The 16,105-nt window shown below is 46.7% G+C and overlaps 1 protein-coding gene across 1 annotated transcript in view; it reads right to left on the reverse strand.

The window, feature by feature from the left end:
* Positions 1-16,105, reverse strand: part of ECPAS (Ecm29 proteasome adaptor and scaffold) — an 87,673-nt gene continuing 71,568 nt past the window's right edge. Inside the window, exons 37-49 of the mRNA XM_075067502.1 lie at positions 14,936-15,025; positions 14,615-14,681; positions 13,572-13,663; positions 13,397-13,463; positions 12,904-13,095; positions 10,624-10,832; positions 9,772-9,815; positions 8,430-8,622; positions 7,505-7,646; positions 6,684-6,789; positions 6,408-6,496; positions 3,886-3,957; positions 1-2,851 (exon numbers count right to left, since the gene is read on the reverse strand). Of these exons, the coding sequence (XP_074923603.1) occupies positions 2,712-2,851; positions 3,886-3,957; positions 6,408-6,496; positions 6,684-6,789; positions 7,505-7,646; positions 8,430-8,622; positions 9,772-9,815; positions 10,624-10,832; positions 12,904-13,095; positions 13,397-13,463; positions 13,572-13,663; positions 14,615-14,681; positions 14,936-15,025 (1,503 nt within the window). The 3' untranslated portion in view covers positions 1-2,711. The remainder of the gene's footprint in view (positions 2,852-3,885; positions 3,958-6,407; positions 6,497-6,683; positions 6,790-7,504; positions 7,647-8,429; positions 8,623-9,771; positions 9,816-10,623; positions 10,833-12,903; positions 13,096-13,396; positions 13,464-13,571; positions 13,664-14,614; positions 14,682-14,935; positions 15,026-16,105) is intronic.

Below are 16,105 nucleotides of genomic sequence, written 5' to 3' on the forward strand. Positions count from 1 at the left end.
AACAGGTCATGCATCTTTATTTAATATTACCTTTTTTGGTAAGTGGGAGGGTTTTCTTTCAATCAGTCCATTTACACACTTCAACATCCAAATACAGATCACAATGAAGTCAATGGAGACCTTGCAACATTAGAAAACTTTTCTTAATATACATCCATTTCAGCAACAGCTTGCAGGTTATAATGAGTGCTAGTGTCAGACTTGCACACCTCACTCTTGGTATACAAACCAGCAGCACAAGAAATGCCCACCTTGGGCAAAGTACAGTGTGTTTTACATAGTGCAATCACTTTCAGAGGAAAAACTCTAGGAAGGCCACATCTATTTTTTTTTTCCTGTCAAGTTTACAAACGAAAAGGGGGGTGGGAATCAGACCTTTGTTTAAATTCATATCAACTGCTGTGCAGGTAGGTTCTGTGTATAGGCACATGCTGTAGAAGAATTCTGAATCCATACTTTTAATCATTAAAAACATATTGCTTAATGAGTCAGAGAGACTCTAATACACCATCTCCAGCTTCCCAGTAATCTTGGCCATAGTTGTCAATCCAGACATCAGAATTTCTAGAACCTCTTCTATGTACTATAAACCTCTAGCAGAAAAACATTTGTTATGGCAGCTAGCCCAGTTGCTCTAGCTAGGGCTACATAATCTTAGTAACTGCCTCACACTACGCACATCCCTGCTGAAATCCAGAGCTCAGAGACGGAGCGGTTGATTTCCTGTAACTGTCTGTTGCTATATGAAAAAGAATAAGTCAGACGAACAGCAACAGCAGAGCAACATGGGGAATTCTCATTTATACAAAAATGAGCTCCTGTGACGAGATTTCATGGAAGGCAAGTTGTTTAAATGGTACCATCTTATGCAAGTGATTTGCCCAATAAGCTTTTAAAATTTACAAATGTGCTTGGTAATCCAAACAATGTAAACAAACTGCATCTCCCTGCCACTAAGTCATAGTTCAAATGTTTTAGCACCAGCTCTCAGCACCAAGGGATTGCCTAATGTGTGCTAATACAAGATGCATTAGAGCTTGATACAGAAGTGCCATAAGATGAAGAGTCTTACCCCAACATTGGCTGAAATTTTCTGATCATATGGGTATGGACCGCACGGCCCTTCCCCCTAGGTACAACATCAGACTAATTCAACGCTTTTCCAATGCACGTGAAATAGCGCAGACCCGAGGGAAAGGTAGGTACTGAACACTCAATTCTGAACGTGCCAGCAACATAGAGAAATGTTTGTTGCAAGCTTATTTGATAATTTACCGGGGAAGAGAAAGTCAGAAAGGGACTGGAGGGAGTTTAAGAAAACGACAAGTCTTTCTCTGCTGAAATCCATCGCTGTGAGGTTGCCAACGCTCATGATTTTATTTCATAATCAGCAAAGCAATGTCCTACCCATGCTATGGTTACAATAGTCATTTTACATTTCTAAAGCCTGTCGTCACAGCATCCAGGGTTACGCCTTTTGTCTAAGAGAAAGGGGCGGGGGGAATAGGGTAGCATGGCCATTTAATCAAATAGAATTTTTACTCCATGTTAATGCAGATATGGTCTTTCTTATTAAATGCAAATTAAAAGTATTTTCTAGAAACCAGTGTGAGCTGGCAACTGATAGATGATATTGATTATTCAGTTTGTTACAAACATTGAGAAGTCTAAATTGTTACAGCGTTCCAAAGCAAGAACAGAGTTACAAACATGAAAAAAAACCTACTACTATAAAAATTTCCATCCTGGCAAACTAGAAAAAGTTGGGGGGTAAGCTGTCATTTTTTGCTGCAGTTAAGGAGTGTCATGCAAAACAACTTTGAGAAGACAGTGTTCCCCACCTGTCCTTTCTTACAGATCCAAACCACCTCAGCCCCAGACAGCTCATTAAAGTGCTCTTTTATGTGCATACTTCTGGAGAAAATCATTGTTTAAGATGTGGGAGGCAGGGATCCATTAGCTGTGAAGGGGGCACGGATTTGCTAAATCCACTCTGAAGTCAGAGATGAAGGAAATACGTCAACAATATTCGGCCTTTCACATTTCACAAACAGTGGGAGTGCGTGCCAGGGAGGACCAGACTGGGCTAACAGAGAGATGGGAGTTCTGGGATGAAATCTTGCCCCCCGTGAAGTCAATGGGAGTTCTGCCATTGATTTCAATGGAGGCAGGATTTCAACGCTTGTTAATATAAATATTAGTTGCCCACGATTTCCTGGAGAGACTTAAAAGAATCACCATTTGGGCATCACAGTATTAAACCTCCACACGCAAGGTACAGTGAAATGAAAATAAGCATTTCAACTTTCCAGAGCTGTTGGTTCTTCAGCCACCTTCAACAATTCTTTACAGGGGCATTTGGGATCTAGAGTCAATTAATTATACATCCTTTGCCTATTTTAAGAATCAGATGCTTCTTGCCCTTAATACTTTTTTTAGATCACACACCTATAAATCTTCTAGGGCAGATCATTAGAGGTATTTTTATTTACTGATACAACTATTTTTTCCACAACTTCAAAGTTGTTTACTAACCAGCTGCTTAAAACAGTAAAAATACAGTTAATGGGGAACAGAATTTAAGGCATTTTTTATTTTGGCCAAGGAATGATGCATGCTACAGATTAATCTTCATTTTCCCCACTTGGTTTTCAGATCACACTGCACTTGTTTTTGTTTTACATGGCACTTTGCTGTTGGTGTTTTACAATTTAGTCAAGGTTTTCAAGTGTTTTCTTCAATAATGATGCTTTCTCTTGCAGCTCGGGTCTGCTGTCCAATACCACGCTAGTAAGTGAGCCAATAAGGAGCTCTCTGCTTTCCAGTGGCAGGCTGTCCCACTGTTTAGACTCTGCATGGATAAAAGGAGACAGACAGCTGCATTTTCAAATTAATACCAGAATGATGCAAAGTAACTAGGCCCCCAGACACCATGAAACAAGAACTGCTTCGAGTTCTACGCTTGATCCAAATTGTAATTCAGGATTATCAACCATGTGGAGAAATCCAGCCTGCCTTACACAGATGCAAGTCCCATGGGCTGGCACAGGAGCTGTGCCCACCAAGGCCTGGCTAAATGTGGTTCACAGTGCTCAGCATGAGGGAAAGAGATTTGGGGGGCATTTCTTTCTCCCTTCATGACTGCTCCAAGTGAATCATAGAGCAGCCAGAAGAGCAGCAGGAAAAAGGACTACACAGCCCTCTGGCACTAAAGGAGACACACAGAGCTAGAGCAGGAACCTAAAAGGCTCACAGGAGAAAGTTCACTTAATAAAGAGCAATTGCAGCCATGCAGGACACTTGAAGGTACACCTCTGTTTAGGCCTTAAAGGGGATGGAACCCCAAACTGAGAGGCTAAATTCAGCACAGGTGTTACAAGAAGAGACGCACTTCCTGCATCAGCAAAGCGTCCTCCAGCCCTCCAGGGGGCAGGCAGCATTTCCAACAATGCCAGCCATGTAGCAGCATAGAAGGGCCAGAGCGCAATGCAGAATCTAGCACCTTGAGTCCAAGACAGAGGTGGAGATATCCTGACTCCCAGGAATGTGCTTTCTCCACCTAACTCTCCTTCCTGAAGGGTTCTCACACCAAAGGGGGCATACCTTGTATTCCTGACCTTAGATTCATCCACAGCTTCTCCAAGCATGACTCAGAATTTCTCCCTCCCACTTTTCCCGCCTCCACCCCATGTCAGTGCTGCACTGTCCTTCCAGGTGAGAATGGTTACATGCAGCTAGTCAATGTTGCTCCTAAATCACCCAGCAGGGTAAATGCAGAGCAACAGAAGGCATTGCCTTCTCCGCCCTTCCAGGCCTTGGGACCGCACACTGAGCTGGAATCTCAGCCTTGGCTCTTCCACATGATAAGCAGACAAAGAACCTCACCTTTAAGTTTTGTAAGCAGCACTTCTATCACAGACAATGCTTCTGTTCTGATGGAGGTGTAGCTCCTATTTTCTATGGAGAAAGAATGCATTACAACTTTCAAAGCTGAGTATACATCGGGGCACAAATACAGCTTTAGCCATTTGTTTCCACAAAGTACTTTAGCCTTTGTAGCTCCCCCACCATGTTAGGAAAGCATCATGCATAGCCTTCTAGTACAGTACCCACAATGCAAGTGGTCCACGTGTTAAAGAGGAATTGGAGGCTAACAAAGCTGGTGAAATTGCAGTACAGTCATATTCCTATATCGGAGCCCTTTAGAAACAACTCTTTATGTAGAGGAATCTCCTTTCAAATCAACTTGTAGCTTGGCAATGCTTAAAATAATCATCCAGTTATTTCCTAAATAAATAGGATATTTAGGTTATGTTATAGGGGCTTTCACCCAAAGCATGCAGCCAAAGTCACCAGAGACCAAGTTGTACAAGAGCTTCCATGGTCCTCAGCCCCTGGGGTCATATCCTTGTCCCACTGGCCCCTTTAAGCCACATAAAAGGATGGGAGTGGCATAAAGGGGCTCTCAGAGCCCTATATCTGCCCAGGGGATGATTCTCACAACACAGGCGCTGCCGACAACCTCAGGGCTCCTTCCTTGGCCATGGGGTTGGGTGCAGGAAGGGTGTGTTCAGAGCATAGCAGGACTGGGAGGGCACAAATATGGCCTCTCTTGAGAGTCTGTGGTGCACCTTTTAGCTCTGGTTTCTTTTTGCAGCCCATCATCTCCCCTCATCCTGAGAGGTCTGGGGCGGGGCTGCTCTCCTTCACACCGCAGGTCCCGGAACCGCTTCACAGCTGGGACGCAGCATGTTCTGGTCATGCCTCTCCCTCCCATCTGCTGCCAGATCTCCTGCCTCTGCAGCAGCAAAGTGACAGTTCATTTACTCCCGTCCCTTTATTATTTACCGCCCTTTTCAGGCAGTACTGACCCTTTTCTCCTTCCTTCTTCCTGGATGAGGGTCCGTGCAGCTCCAGCCCCTGGAGCCTCCACTGCAATGCCTTCCTGCTGAACCCCTTTGCCCCCTTACCAGCATGGCACAAATGCCAAGCTAGAGCCCAACTGTGCTCTACACGTGAAGGAGCCTTCCCAGGATCAGCAGAGGGAGAATTATGCCCAGCCTCCTCCCAGGCAGCCAACCCTAGCACCCGCATGGGTGAGAGGCTCTGAGTCAGACAGGCATGTTGGGATCCCTCCCCATGACTCCACCCACAACAGCCTGACCAGGAGACCCAGGGCAGAACAGAGAGAGGCTCTAAGGAGGACTTCATCCAGATGACCCAGGGGTAAATCTGGGAATGGGCCTTGAGCACCCTCAGGGCTCATATCCAGCCTCCCTCCCTATCCCCAGTCTGAGTCAGAGAACCGTGATAATGAGATCACATCTCCTGCTCAAGAAGAGTAGGATCCTGAAGGAGCACACTGCCAGGGAGACATTTCTCCGGGCTCTGCACAAAGCAAGCCACGTCTGGGTTGCACTCTGGTCACCATCTCCAGCAAAGCTTCCTCCCCACGCCCTTATGACTGGAGAAGTGTGTTAATTGGCCACTTTTCCTCAAATGGTCCCTTGAAATATGTATTAACTCCTTATGCTAAACAATCTGTTCTGCCTTGTATTTAGCTGTGACATTTCCCAGACCCGAAGAGCTCTGTGTAAGCTCAAAAGTTTGTCTCTCTCCAACAGAATTTGGTCCAATAAAAGCTATTACCTCATCCACCTTGTCTCTCTAATATCCTGGGACCAAGGTGGCTACAACAACACTGAATTTTTATACAGCTTTGAAATGACTCATCTGATGGCAAGCAGCAACAGGAGGCATGACCAGCGCACGCTGCATTACAGCTTTGAACTGCTTCCAGGAACCGCAGAGTGCAGGGGAGCAACCCAGACATAGCAGAATGATGGGAGATGGTGGGAGATGCTGCCAGCAGAAAGGAAATTCTTGGGTAAGAAATTTTCCATCCTAGACAATGATCATGGATCTACAGGACCAAAATAGATAAATGTGGGATATTGTTTTAGGTGTGAACTTGGCCTGGTTATAAAAAGTCTGAATGAAGACTGGGAAAATTATGTTTCATTCAGTTCTCCAGTCCCACGTGACTCATCTTCTGCAAGGAGAACACTTAAAAAAAGGTGACGTGATGGACATGTAGAAAGTACAGGAGCCTGCACAGCAATCTATCATCTCCAAAATCAAGATATTTACTATAGGAGAGGAAAGGGTGTTCCTGCTCTAAAAGAGTACGACACTTCTGGTCAAAGCATCACGGGCAGTAGTCATCAACAGCCATTCCAAGGGAGGGAGCTTAAAGGGAACTCAAGGTTGTGGTTGTAACGTTACAGATTACACTTCACTGAATATGTCTCGAAAGAGATTCAAATATATCCACCAGCCAGCTCCCAGAAGACAAGCCTTTACACGAGCTGTTCATCAACAGCCCCCTGCTAGGAAAATACATTTACCTAAAGAGAGTGTGATAGATGAGCAGGTTTCCAACAGGATTTCCGTCAAAGCCCCGGGGTCTGAGTGCGCCTCTTCAAAAAGCATTAACCTGGCAAATTTAAAAGCAGTGTGAGACTCGTTGTGCCGAAGGAAACAAGCCACTCTACGGATCTGCTTGGCTTAGTCTGTGGAATCATTACAGCCAACGTAATAGTGAATTTGTCACAATTTCATGAAAAGGATTGAAATGCCTGTGTGAAGGCAGAAATAAAGTGAAGCACAAGCAGGAAAATTACCCTTGAAAATAGGCGTTCATGGCCTGTAGCACTCCAAGCTGCACTTTCCACGTACTGTGTTTCAGACGCTCACACATTAATTTGCACAGCTCTTGCCAATAGCAGCCTGAAAACAACAAATTAAGGTGTCATTACATTAATAAGGGGAAGGAAGATGTGAACAATTCCCTACTATGTTCATGCTCCAAATTAGATCTGGCTTCAGTTACTGCAAGGAGATCAAAACATCCTCCTCCCACAAAGGACCCTGAAACCCTGGGTAACCCTGACAGGGCAACTTTCATACATGGGGGCCAAATCACAGGCAACTAAATCCATATTCTGTCATCTCAAAAAAAGGGGCCTGATCATTCAGAGGTGCTGAGCCCCCGAAATTCCTACTGACATTAGTGGAAACAGTAGGGGCTCAGCACCTGGGAAAACCAGGCCACTTATTTAGGGGTCTTGCTTCAGGAACCCCCAGTTAGAAAACATATGGCCTATATGTCCCATCCCATCACTCTATGTCTTGCAAACAGCTTGGTGCGTGGCATTTAGTGCACTTGTAAGGACTCTTCAGGGGTGAGCCTGGGGAAAGACAGAATATGCAGTTTACGCTTGTTGGAGTACAAAAGACAGCGTCTTCCCCAGTTACTGTAAATTACTGCCAGGACGGCGTATCCAGCAGAGTGCACCAACTGACCCCGCTGCTCAAGTAAATGAGAGCCTGGACATTCCTCTACACCCCTCAACATGCCTTCTGGTTGAGTCCCTTTTTTAAGCAAATGCTCTTTGAGCCGCTCTCTGCCAGCTTTGCTCATTATTTGTCCGATCCAACTCACGCTGCGTCTCTAGATTCCTAGGCCAGGCCTTGCCTAAACTCTCAAAGGCACAGAGCAGAGATTCCATCTGAAGCTCCTTTTCTTTTTCATTCTCGTCGTCATCATTCTTTGGTGAACCAGCTCCTACACTCTCATGAGAATTCTGGAGAGGTACCAGGAATGGGGGGGAAGACAGGATATTATACTTTGTTTATTCCACAGTATGCTTTGCTAACAACCAGCCCCTGTATCTAGTCATTATATAATCCACACACACCACATAGTTAGAGAACCTCAATTTATTGAAGTTCTGTTGCCATCAGGAAAAGCTACAGAAATGTTATTAATTTCTATGCTGTCTTTCATCGAGAAGGACCCCAAAGCGCTTTAACAGCACAGGGTCGAGTTTTCAGAGGTGCAGCACACTTGTAGTTCCCATTGGCTTCAGCCCAAGCTGCAGATGCGCAGCACTTGAAAAGTCACACTCTTCAGGATGCAGATGGGGGGCTGCAACTGGTAGACATCACACTGCGCAACGGTGGGTTTGGACGAGAAATACTATGAAAACACAGTGGGCAAATCCCTGTGGTTTGAGACAGTGTCATGGGATCTTTAGTTTCTGGCAGAGCAGCCAGGGACTTGGGTTTTAATGTCTTTCTGGAGAAGCATTGCACGCCAGAAACTACACGGAACTCCAGCTTAGCTTCACAGAAAAGGTGAGTGGCTAAGACAAGACAAATCAAAAAAAAGTGGGGATTGGGGAAAACCTTGTGAGAGTACAAGCAGGAGACGTTCACACCTGTACTGGACCAGTCTGAATGGGGAGAGCTTTTCAAAGCATCAGCTCTGAGGAAAAAAAGCCCCATGGCATGACTTCATCCAGGCAGTCCTACCACCACAAGCTGGTTTTAAAAAAAACAAGTAAATAAGAATGCTGAAGCATCACCTTCTTTATCATCGGAAAGACGATGTCCGCCAGCTCCTGGAAACGGTCTTCCTTTGTCACCTTCAGCACGTCTGCTGTACATCGGAGTGCTACCATCTTGTACTTGAGGTTCTCTTTGCGACACTCTTTCAGGACAGCCTGGACAACATCATTGACGCTGGGCTGATTGGGCACAGACTTCTGCAACTCTACACTGAAACACCGGAAGCACACGGAAGGTCAAACACAAGTTACGCCCCACGCCCACAAGGCTATTAGTTAAGTAAGCAACTCCAACACCTTGAACCCAGGATGCCACAGCAATTACTGCCACAATTCAGGCCTTCCATCCTTTTTATTTTAATACAGGTTAAATAAAATGGGTTATTCCAAACACACACACACACACACACACACACACACACACACACACACACAAAATATCTTACTGGTGCCAGTGAGGAGCCTGACTGGGCCCTTTTCTAGGCCTGGTATGGCCAGTTCAAAGTGCTCTAGACAAGATCTTCTGGCTATCCCCAAAAATATCCAGTAATTTGCAAGGAGAAAATGCAGCCCTAATGGCACTCTTCTCTGGGAAGTTTTTCTCAGAAGAAGGAAGGGTTCCTTGTCGTTTGGTGGAGTCTGGGGCATTCGCAAATGGGAAAAATGCTATTCAGGAGAACAAATCTCTATGAACAAAAGTTAACCCGTTAGCTCCGGAGTGTGCGAATCTCCACCAGAGGCAGGGAAATCCTTCTCCCAGCATTCACCACCGTACATACATGCACCCTCTGTTCTAAGGGCAATGTTTAACTCTCTGTGGCTCCATTTGCTCTCCGTTCCTTCCCTGTAAGTACATTTCTGTACCTGAGCTCTTCCACAGTCTTGCAGTATCTGTTGCTCCCTCTTCCTTTCTTCTTCCTCACACTTTTCCCTCTTCCTGTGTTCTTCCCCTACCTCCTCACACACTTTCAACACAACCCCCCTTCACTTCCTCCTCCATCTCTCATCCTCTCTCTCAACCCCATCCCTCTGTTTTTCCCACCTCCGTAATCCACTCGACCATCCATTCACCACCTTCACCATCCCACTCCTCCCATCCTGTCCCTACATCCACTGAGGAGCCCTGCTGCCAACTCCGGCTTCTGCCCAACAGCCTCAGATCAGCAGGGAGATGAGATAAAGTGTCTGTGTCCCAGGGGGAGATTAGGGTGGCATCCAGTTCCTATGACCTTCTACTCCTCCCTGGAAAGAGCAGGAGGCAATGAATTCTCCCTCAGCACAGGAAAAGGCAGTGGCCACGCATAAACAGGCACAGGGAATCCATTTAATTAAAACAATGCTTTGCTGTAGGGATGGTTACCTGCATGCAGAGACAACGCTGGCGATAGCTTTCAGCAGCTCCTCCTGTGAGCATTAAAACAAAAGTGAGACATGTTCATGAGAACAACTTCATCGTGAGACAGTGGCTTTCCTCCTGCATGGTTTTCACTGGTATCCCTAACTCTGTGGCTCAGGCAGAGGCTGCAGAAGCATCCAAATCCCACTCACCTCTGCAAGGGACACATTCTTTCCATCACTTCACTGTAAGCTGCACTGTTTTAATCTCATCCTCCCCCATCGCTCATTCTTCCCGTGGTGAACTAGCTCACTAGATGCCTACATTCCATGGCTGGGTTCTCACTCACACTGTCCTGGCTGCAGAGCTGGGCCTCAGTGTGTCTAAATGCGTGCTGCCAGAGGGATAGAAAGTAGTCTGAAGAACCAGATTCTCATTTACATTAAGGGGGATTTTTTTTCTTTTTTTAAACTCCACATGCTTATATGCGCTACGTGGAGCACTTATTTCCATTACCAACTGGGCATAGCTCAAGTTTCCCCATTTCTACCACCTTTAGTTACTGTGGTTCCATGCCTTGTCCATGCACAAAAAACATCTCATTTAAAAACTCGCTTTAAATCAAATAGGAACAAAGCAGTTTGGGTATCTGATCCATTGAACTGCCACACGCCTGGGCCAGAACACCTCAGTGCCCCTCTTTGTGTATCAGGAACACATAGGTCAGGAACAGTCCATCAACCAAAGCAAGATACATTTGGAATCATACTCCCTGCAGGAATGGGAATGTTTATGGCTCACTATGTTCTGTTTCTGGACTAAGGGACTGAACACCTGAGCCTCTCTCCATCCACTTGGCCCCAGTTGTTTCTTTACCTTTCCTGTCCACGTTCTTCCAGACAGACCTTGCAACAATGCACCAACCACCATTCCCAGATGGGGCGGTACCAGGGAACCAGTTTGTTTGGCAATAGATGACATGGCAGCCGCTCCCTGGGCTTTCATCTTCCAAGACTGGGACTGAAGAGCCTTCTGGGTAATGGTGATCAACTCCTGCATATACAATCTAATGCCACCATAAGTGCCTGTGTATCAAACACAAAGAAAAGCTGTAATTTTATGACATCAAAGGATCAAAAAGCTGATCCTCAAGCAGTAAAAGGATTCTTCTCTTCTGGCTGTGAGATGAGTCACCAGGTAACCTCCAGGTGACTCATCACATGGCCAAACAACTGGAAGTCATTCCAGCTCTTCCTCCTCAGAGGTTTTGTTTGCTAGATCCTTCAGAGCGGATTTAAGAAGCTGTTCAATTGTGTATTGAAGACGAGAGCTAATCTCCATCCCTTGATCTTGTGGGGATTAGAGTACTTCTCTTGTCAATTTTCAGGGAAATTTTATTTTTCTTAAAAAATCATATCCCTTACTAATTTGACGGCAGCAGTTCCTCAGGTCCTGGGGAAGAGCTCTGCAACAGTAACCTACTGACTGGCTGGGAATTTTGAAACCAGGTCACTAAACAGCAAAGAAAGAGCTAGCATGTCACTCGCAAGGGGCAAATTACACAGCCGCATCTTCCTTCATCCCAGGACATGAAGATGTTGAAATTGGTATCTAGAGCCCTCCTATTAGGTAACACCCACTCTTTGGAGTTAATACTATGAGCACCACCTAGTGGACCCCAAATCAAATGAGATCTTCAATTTCCATCAGGCTAGCACAGGCACTAGGCATCAGCCTTAATACCCCTCCCTACGTCAGCACCTGCAGAGAGCAAACTTCGTTCCATGAAACTTTTGAATGCTGGGTCTGAGATTTTCAAAAGCAGTTTAGATATCCCCCATTACCTCACAACCTATGCGGAGGGTGAGGGGCACTCCAGCTGGGAGTGTGGGCTCTAGGGTGGGGCTGGGGATGAGGGGCTCAGGGCTGGGACACAGGGTGGGATGGGGGGCATGAGAGCTCTGGCTGGGAGTGCAGGCTGTGAGGTGGGGCCAGGGATGAGGGTGCTCTGGTGCGGAGAGAGGACTTCCCCCAGCTCTCTCTCCCCACAGCAGCACCTGGGCTGAAGGGTTCTTTAAAACCTGTCTTCCTACTTCTGAGGCATGACGGCTCCATGTAGGTGAGCGCTGGTGCGACGTCCCAAACGATGGGGAACGGTGCCACTGAGGTGGGGACATGCAGAATGATCCCAAGGCGGGTTTACCTCTGGGCATGGGTATTGCCGGAGCCGGCGTGGGTGGCACGGTTGAGTCAGAATCTCCTGCGATGCCTGCAGGGCCTCGGGTGTCGATGGGACATCGAGTTAACAGAGGAGCTGCCCAGCACAGGTCTTGGCTTTCCTCTAACCCTCTCCTTTCCCTTACGGGAAGTGAGAGATCTTCCCCTCACGGTTCTCTTGGCTGGAGCCCAGGGAGGGGGATTGGGGCCGGCTTGTAGATGGCGCCAGCGGGGCACTCCACACTGACGCTGCAGTGCTTGGGGCCGAGTTGGCCCTCTGCTCTCGTGCTGGGGTCAGCACTGACTCCATCAGGAGCGCCCTGAGACGGATGCCTCTCTCCTTCTTTGTTCTGGGTTTAAATGATTTAGAGATGTGACACCTGTCGCTTGTGTGTCTTTTGCCCAGACACCTTAAACCACTACCATGAGGGTCACTGATGGGCATAGGCCACTTACAATGATCGCATGGCTTAAAACCTGGGGATCGGGGCATGTCCCGTCCCTAGGCAGAGTTCCATCTGGAACCAATCAACTAGAACTAACACTAAGGGTAACTATATACAACTATTTTACAGGAAAAAACATTTGAGAGACACACTGAACGACGTGAAAAGCTAGCCAAAGCAGCAGACATTCCAGCACTGTCGCTGGCGCCACAAAGGAACTGAGGGTGCGGGGAGCTGGCAGCACCCTTTATGTGCATGTGCGTGCCACTCCAGGGGGCGCCAGAGTGGGTCCACTATGGATACCACTGAGGGAAAAACTTCTGGCACCGGTGCATGTGGCGAGCACACACACCTAGTATGGAATGGACATGAGCAAGCACTCGAAGAAGAATTAAAGGTTAAATTTTTCACGAACTTTGTGGATGATTTTTCCTCTAGATTCCCAGCAGGCCCAGCAATAAGCAAGCGTCTACCGATCTCCAGATCAGCTTACCAGGTACATTTTCCTGCCACACTTCAGTCCACAGATTAGAATCATCCTTCTCTCCTTTCTCTTCATCTGGGACCTCGTGCATGCCCAGAAATGCCAGAGGCAAGACCTGTTTGGCATGGTTCTTCAACACGTCCGGGCTGTAGCGCCCGATGGCATGAACAGTTAAAGCACAGCCTATCCTATAGACCGGTTCTGAAGGACAAGGGGAGAAAACAATTACACAGTTTGGTCATTTGGAGCCAGAGACGTCTCTCCTTCGCTGGTGAGAATCCAGAGTCACTCCACAGAAGCAGGGCAGGGAGTCACACGGGTGTATAGGAGATGAGTAGCACTGTGTTTTCCATTAGTTATTCATCTAGTAAATTTACACATTAGCACACTGCATGAATGGGGATGAAAAAATACTAGAACATGTCTTCCCCAGCATCTCCCCACCCAGGAGCTGGTTCCCTGCCTCATAGGGTAAGCCTGAAATCCACCAAAACCCACATACCTTCCTTCTCCATGTACCAGCTGTTGAGCTTCTGCAGTAGTTTCTCAGTGCTACTATCCCGGGAGGTCTTTAAAAAAAGTCAGAGAGAGACTCAAATCATTTAAATACACATAACCATCCCCCTCCCCAAAAAAACCACAATATAATAAAATACAATTAGAAGACACTAGCTCACCCGAACTAGATGCCCCATAGCAAATGCAAAAGACTTCTGCACCACGCTGTTACGATCAGTCAGCCCATTGAGTAAAGCACTCATGAGTTTGCCTGTTTGAAAAGAGACAGGATTGATTCTGGTAACGCAGACTTGGACTTGTACCACTATGGGTTACAGTGCCTGAATTTTATTACATCATTTCTGTTTCTGCACCAGTCGCTTTCTTTAGTTTGTTAATTATGCATGAAAGTGTCCTTTAACAGGATGATAAAACTCCATCTGGCTCCATGTACACATGCAAAACCGAAACCTGTTAGAACAGCTGTCACTGGAGCATGGCCAGGAGAACAATTCTGCTGTTCTGCAGCTAGTGACACGCACACCCATCACTGGTCTGCAAGGGCATCTGGTTTCAGCCCCATTGTCCCCCAACCATTAAATTATATTTCCTTCTCGCAATGCAGATAAGCCCCGCCCAAGGCTCCCCAATCACCATAAAGCCTTGGATGCTCCCACAGTAGCTGTGACCCTGATCAGGTTGCCGGTAGGGACTGAACACAAGACTTACAGGTCTAACAGCATGAGGCACTACTGCCTGAGCTGAATCAGCAGCTCCATCAGCTTGAAGGCAGTAGCAGACTCATACACATGAGTGAGTCCTTACAGCAGAACAGAGACACAGCTGGGCAGCACTGCTGAAGTCCCATTCCAGGGAGGAAACGTGCTCTAGCTATGTCGGGGGACAGCTCTGTTATACCCTTAAATCCCTGGTCATGCTGGCAAAGGAAAACGTGCTTGCAACCGCAGTTAAAACACAGCTATCGCTAGTCTGCTTCAGACATGGCAGGGAGAGGCCCTAGGTCCATTTCTGAGCCACTCTCTCAAACCCTGTTAGAGCTTATCCCTACAACCCTTTTCTGCATGAAGGAGCTCCAAAGGAGGGCCGGAGAACACGAAGAGCACTCTGTGCTGGCAGCTAATAGCGACAATGGAAACCAGGCTATTCAGAGGAGAGTCTAAAAGCAACTTAAAGCAAACCCCTCTCTGAATGCAAACCTTACCCGAGTATGGCGTTAAGTCCTGGGGACACTGAGTGGTGAGTGACACAATGACGCTGGCACAGCCTCCCTGAAAGGGTGCAAGAGAAAAATCAACGTTATTAGCTTATTCTACCAAATCCACCGGCTGCACAACAAAGGTGAGGTTATTAGTACCCACACGTCGAAAAGCAAGTCACATGGGTGGACAGGAATCCCGATCGGAAATGAGCAGTTTTCAGCTGTTACAGCTGCTGCTTCAGAGTCAAAAGCACCATAATAAGGTTGGCATTGCATCATTTTGCCTCCCCCACTGCCCTAGTCTTAGTAAAGCTGCACACGTACCTTAGTGCCCAGGCCTATTCCACTTTTGATCAGCTCACATAGCCTAGGAACCAGCTCACCCAGGACAGACACATCCAGATACTGCAAGCACTATGGAAAGGGAAGGGATGAAAGAGTAAATCTTGCGGAGAAGACACTGAAGCCAGGCCTGTACCATAAACGGAAAAGATGCTATTTGCTTTTACTTCACTGCATTTGGGAGCTTATTGTATTGTGTAGCACTCATTTTAAAGGGACATGGTCAGGCCCCAAATATAGATTAGCAGCCTGATTCATCGCGCAGTTACACTGAGGTGACCTCACTGAAATCAGTGCTTGCCCCGTTGTAGAGCTGGTGCACCAGAGTGCTGATCTGGGCCCTTTTCTATTTTTAAGAAGATATAAAATAAAACCGCTATCAAGTAAATAAATTTGTGGATGTAAATTTTGAAGGGGATGTAAACATTGCCCAGCAGCCATGTGAAACCTCAACACCGCAGCGCTAACGCACCAGAACCAGAGAATGCTGAGATTATTTCCCATCTCAATTGTCTACGATGTTGATAACAAATGGCAGGAAATTTCTCTTCTAAAAAACCATGATTCTTTAAATGATCATGTCTCTAACACCAGAAACCCTATCAAAAGCATAACACTTTTCTCCATTTCCTTCCAAGGTTTCTATAGATTTAACTCAGTAATAAAAAAAGCAGCATTCCCATTCCAAGCTGTATTGCTCAAGGAGTTATGCTGACAGTACAGAAGCCCTCAGATTATTAGGACATTTGGCAACATTGTCACCAAGGGTAAGATTGAGCCATTAGGTGGAACCCAAGGCATGCTGCTTAAACTGGAGGCCTTGTGTCTCAAGGACAGCTCTCCAAGGCCAATACCTCCTGTGAGTAATTTGCTATTGTCCTTTACAAGGGTGTCTGCTTCTCCGAGCCACATGAAATTGCGTACACATGAGCAGGGGATGCACAGAAAACAAGATGGTTTTGTTTCCCTTTACAGCGGATGGCTTCGCTGTGAGCAGAGTGGGACCAGTGCCTGACTACTGTAGGGAGTCCTAGGGTCTCAGTGAGACCCAGAGAGCATCCACTGCAGGGGACAGCACAGTCACACAGCTGGGAGAAGGTATGAAGGCACCAGCTTCAGATGTGGCCTCTGAAGTCTTTAGTGCACCAGCAC

Source organism: Chelonoidis abingdonii, chromosome 6 (assembly GCF_003597395.2).
Source record: "Chelonoidis abingdonii isolate Lonesome George chromosome 6, CheloAbing_2.0, whole genome shotgun sequence".
Lineage (NCBI taxonomy): Eukaryota > Metazoa > Chordata > Testudines > Testudinidae > Chelonoidis > Chelonoidis abingdonii.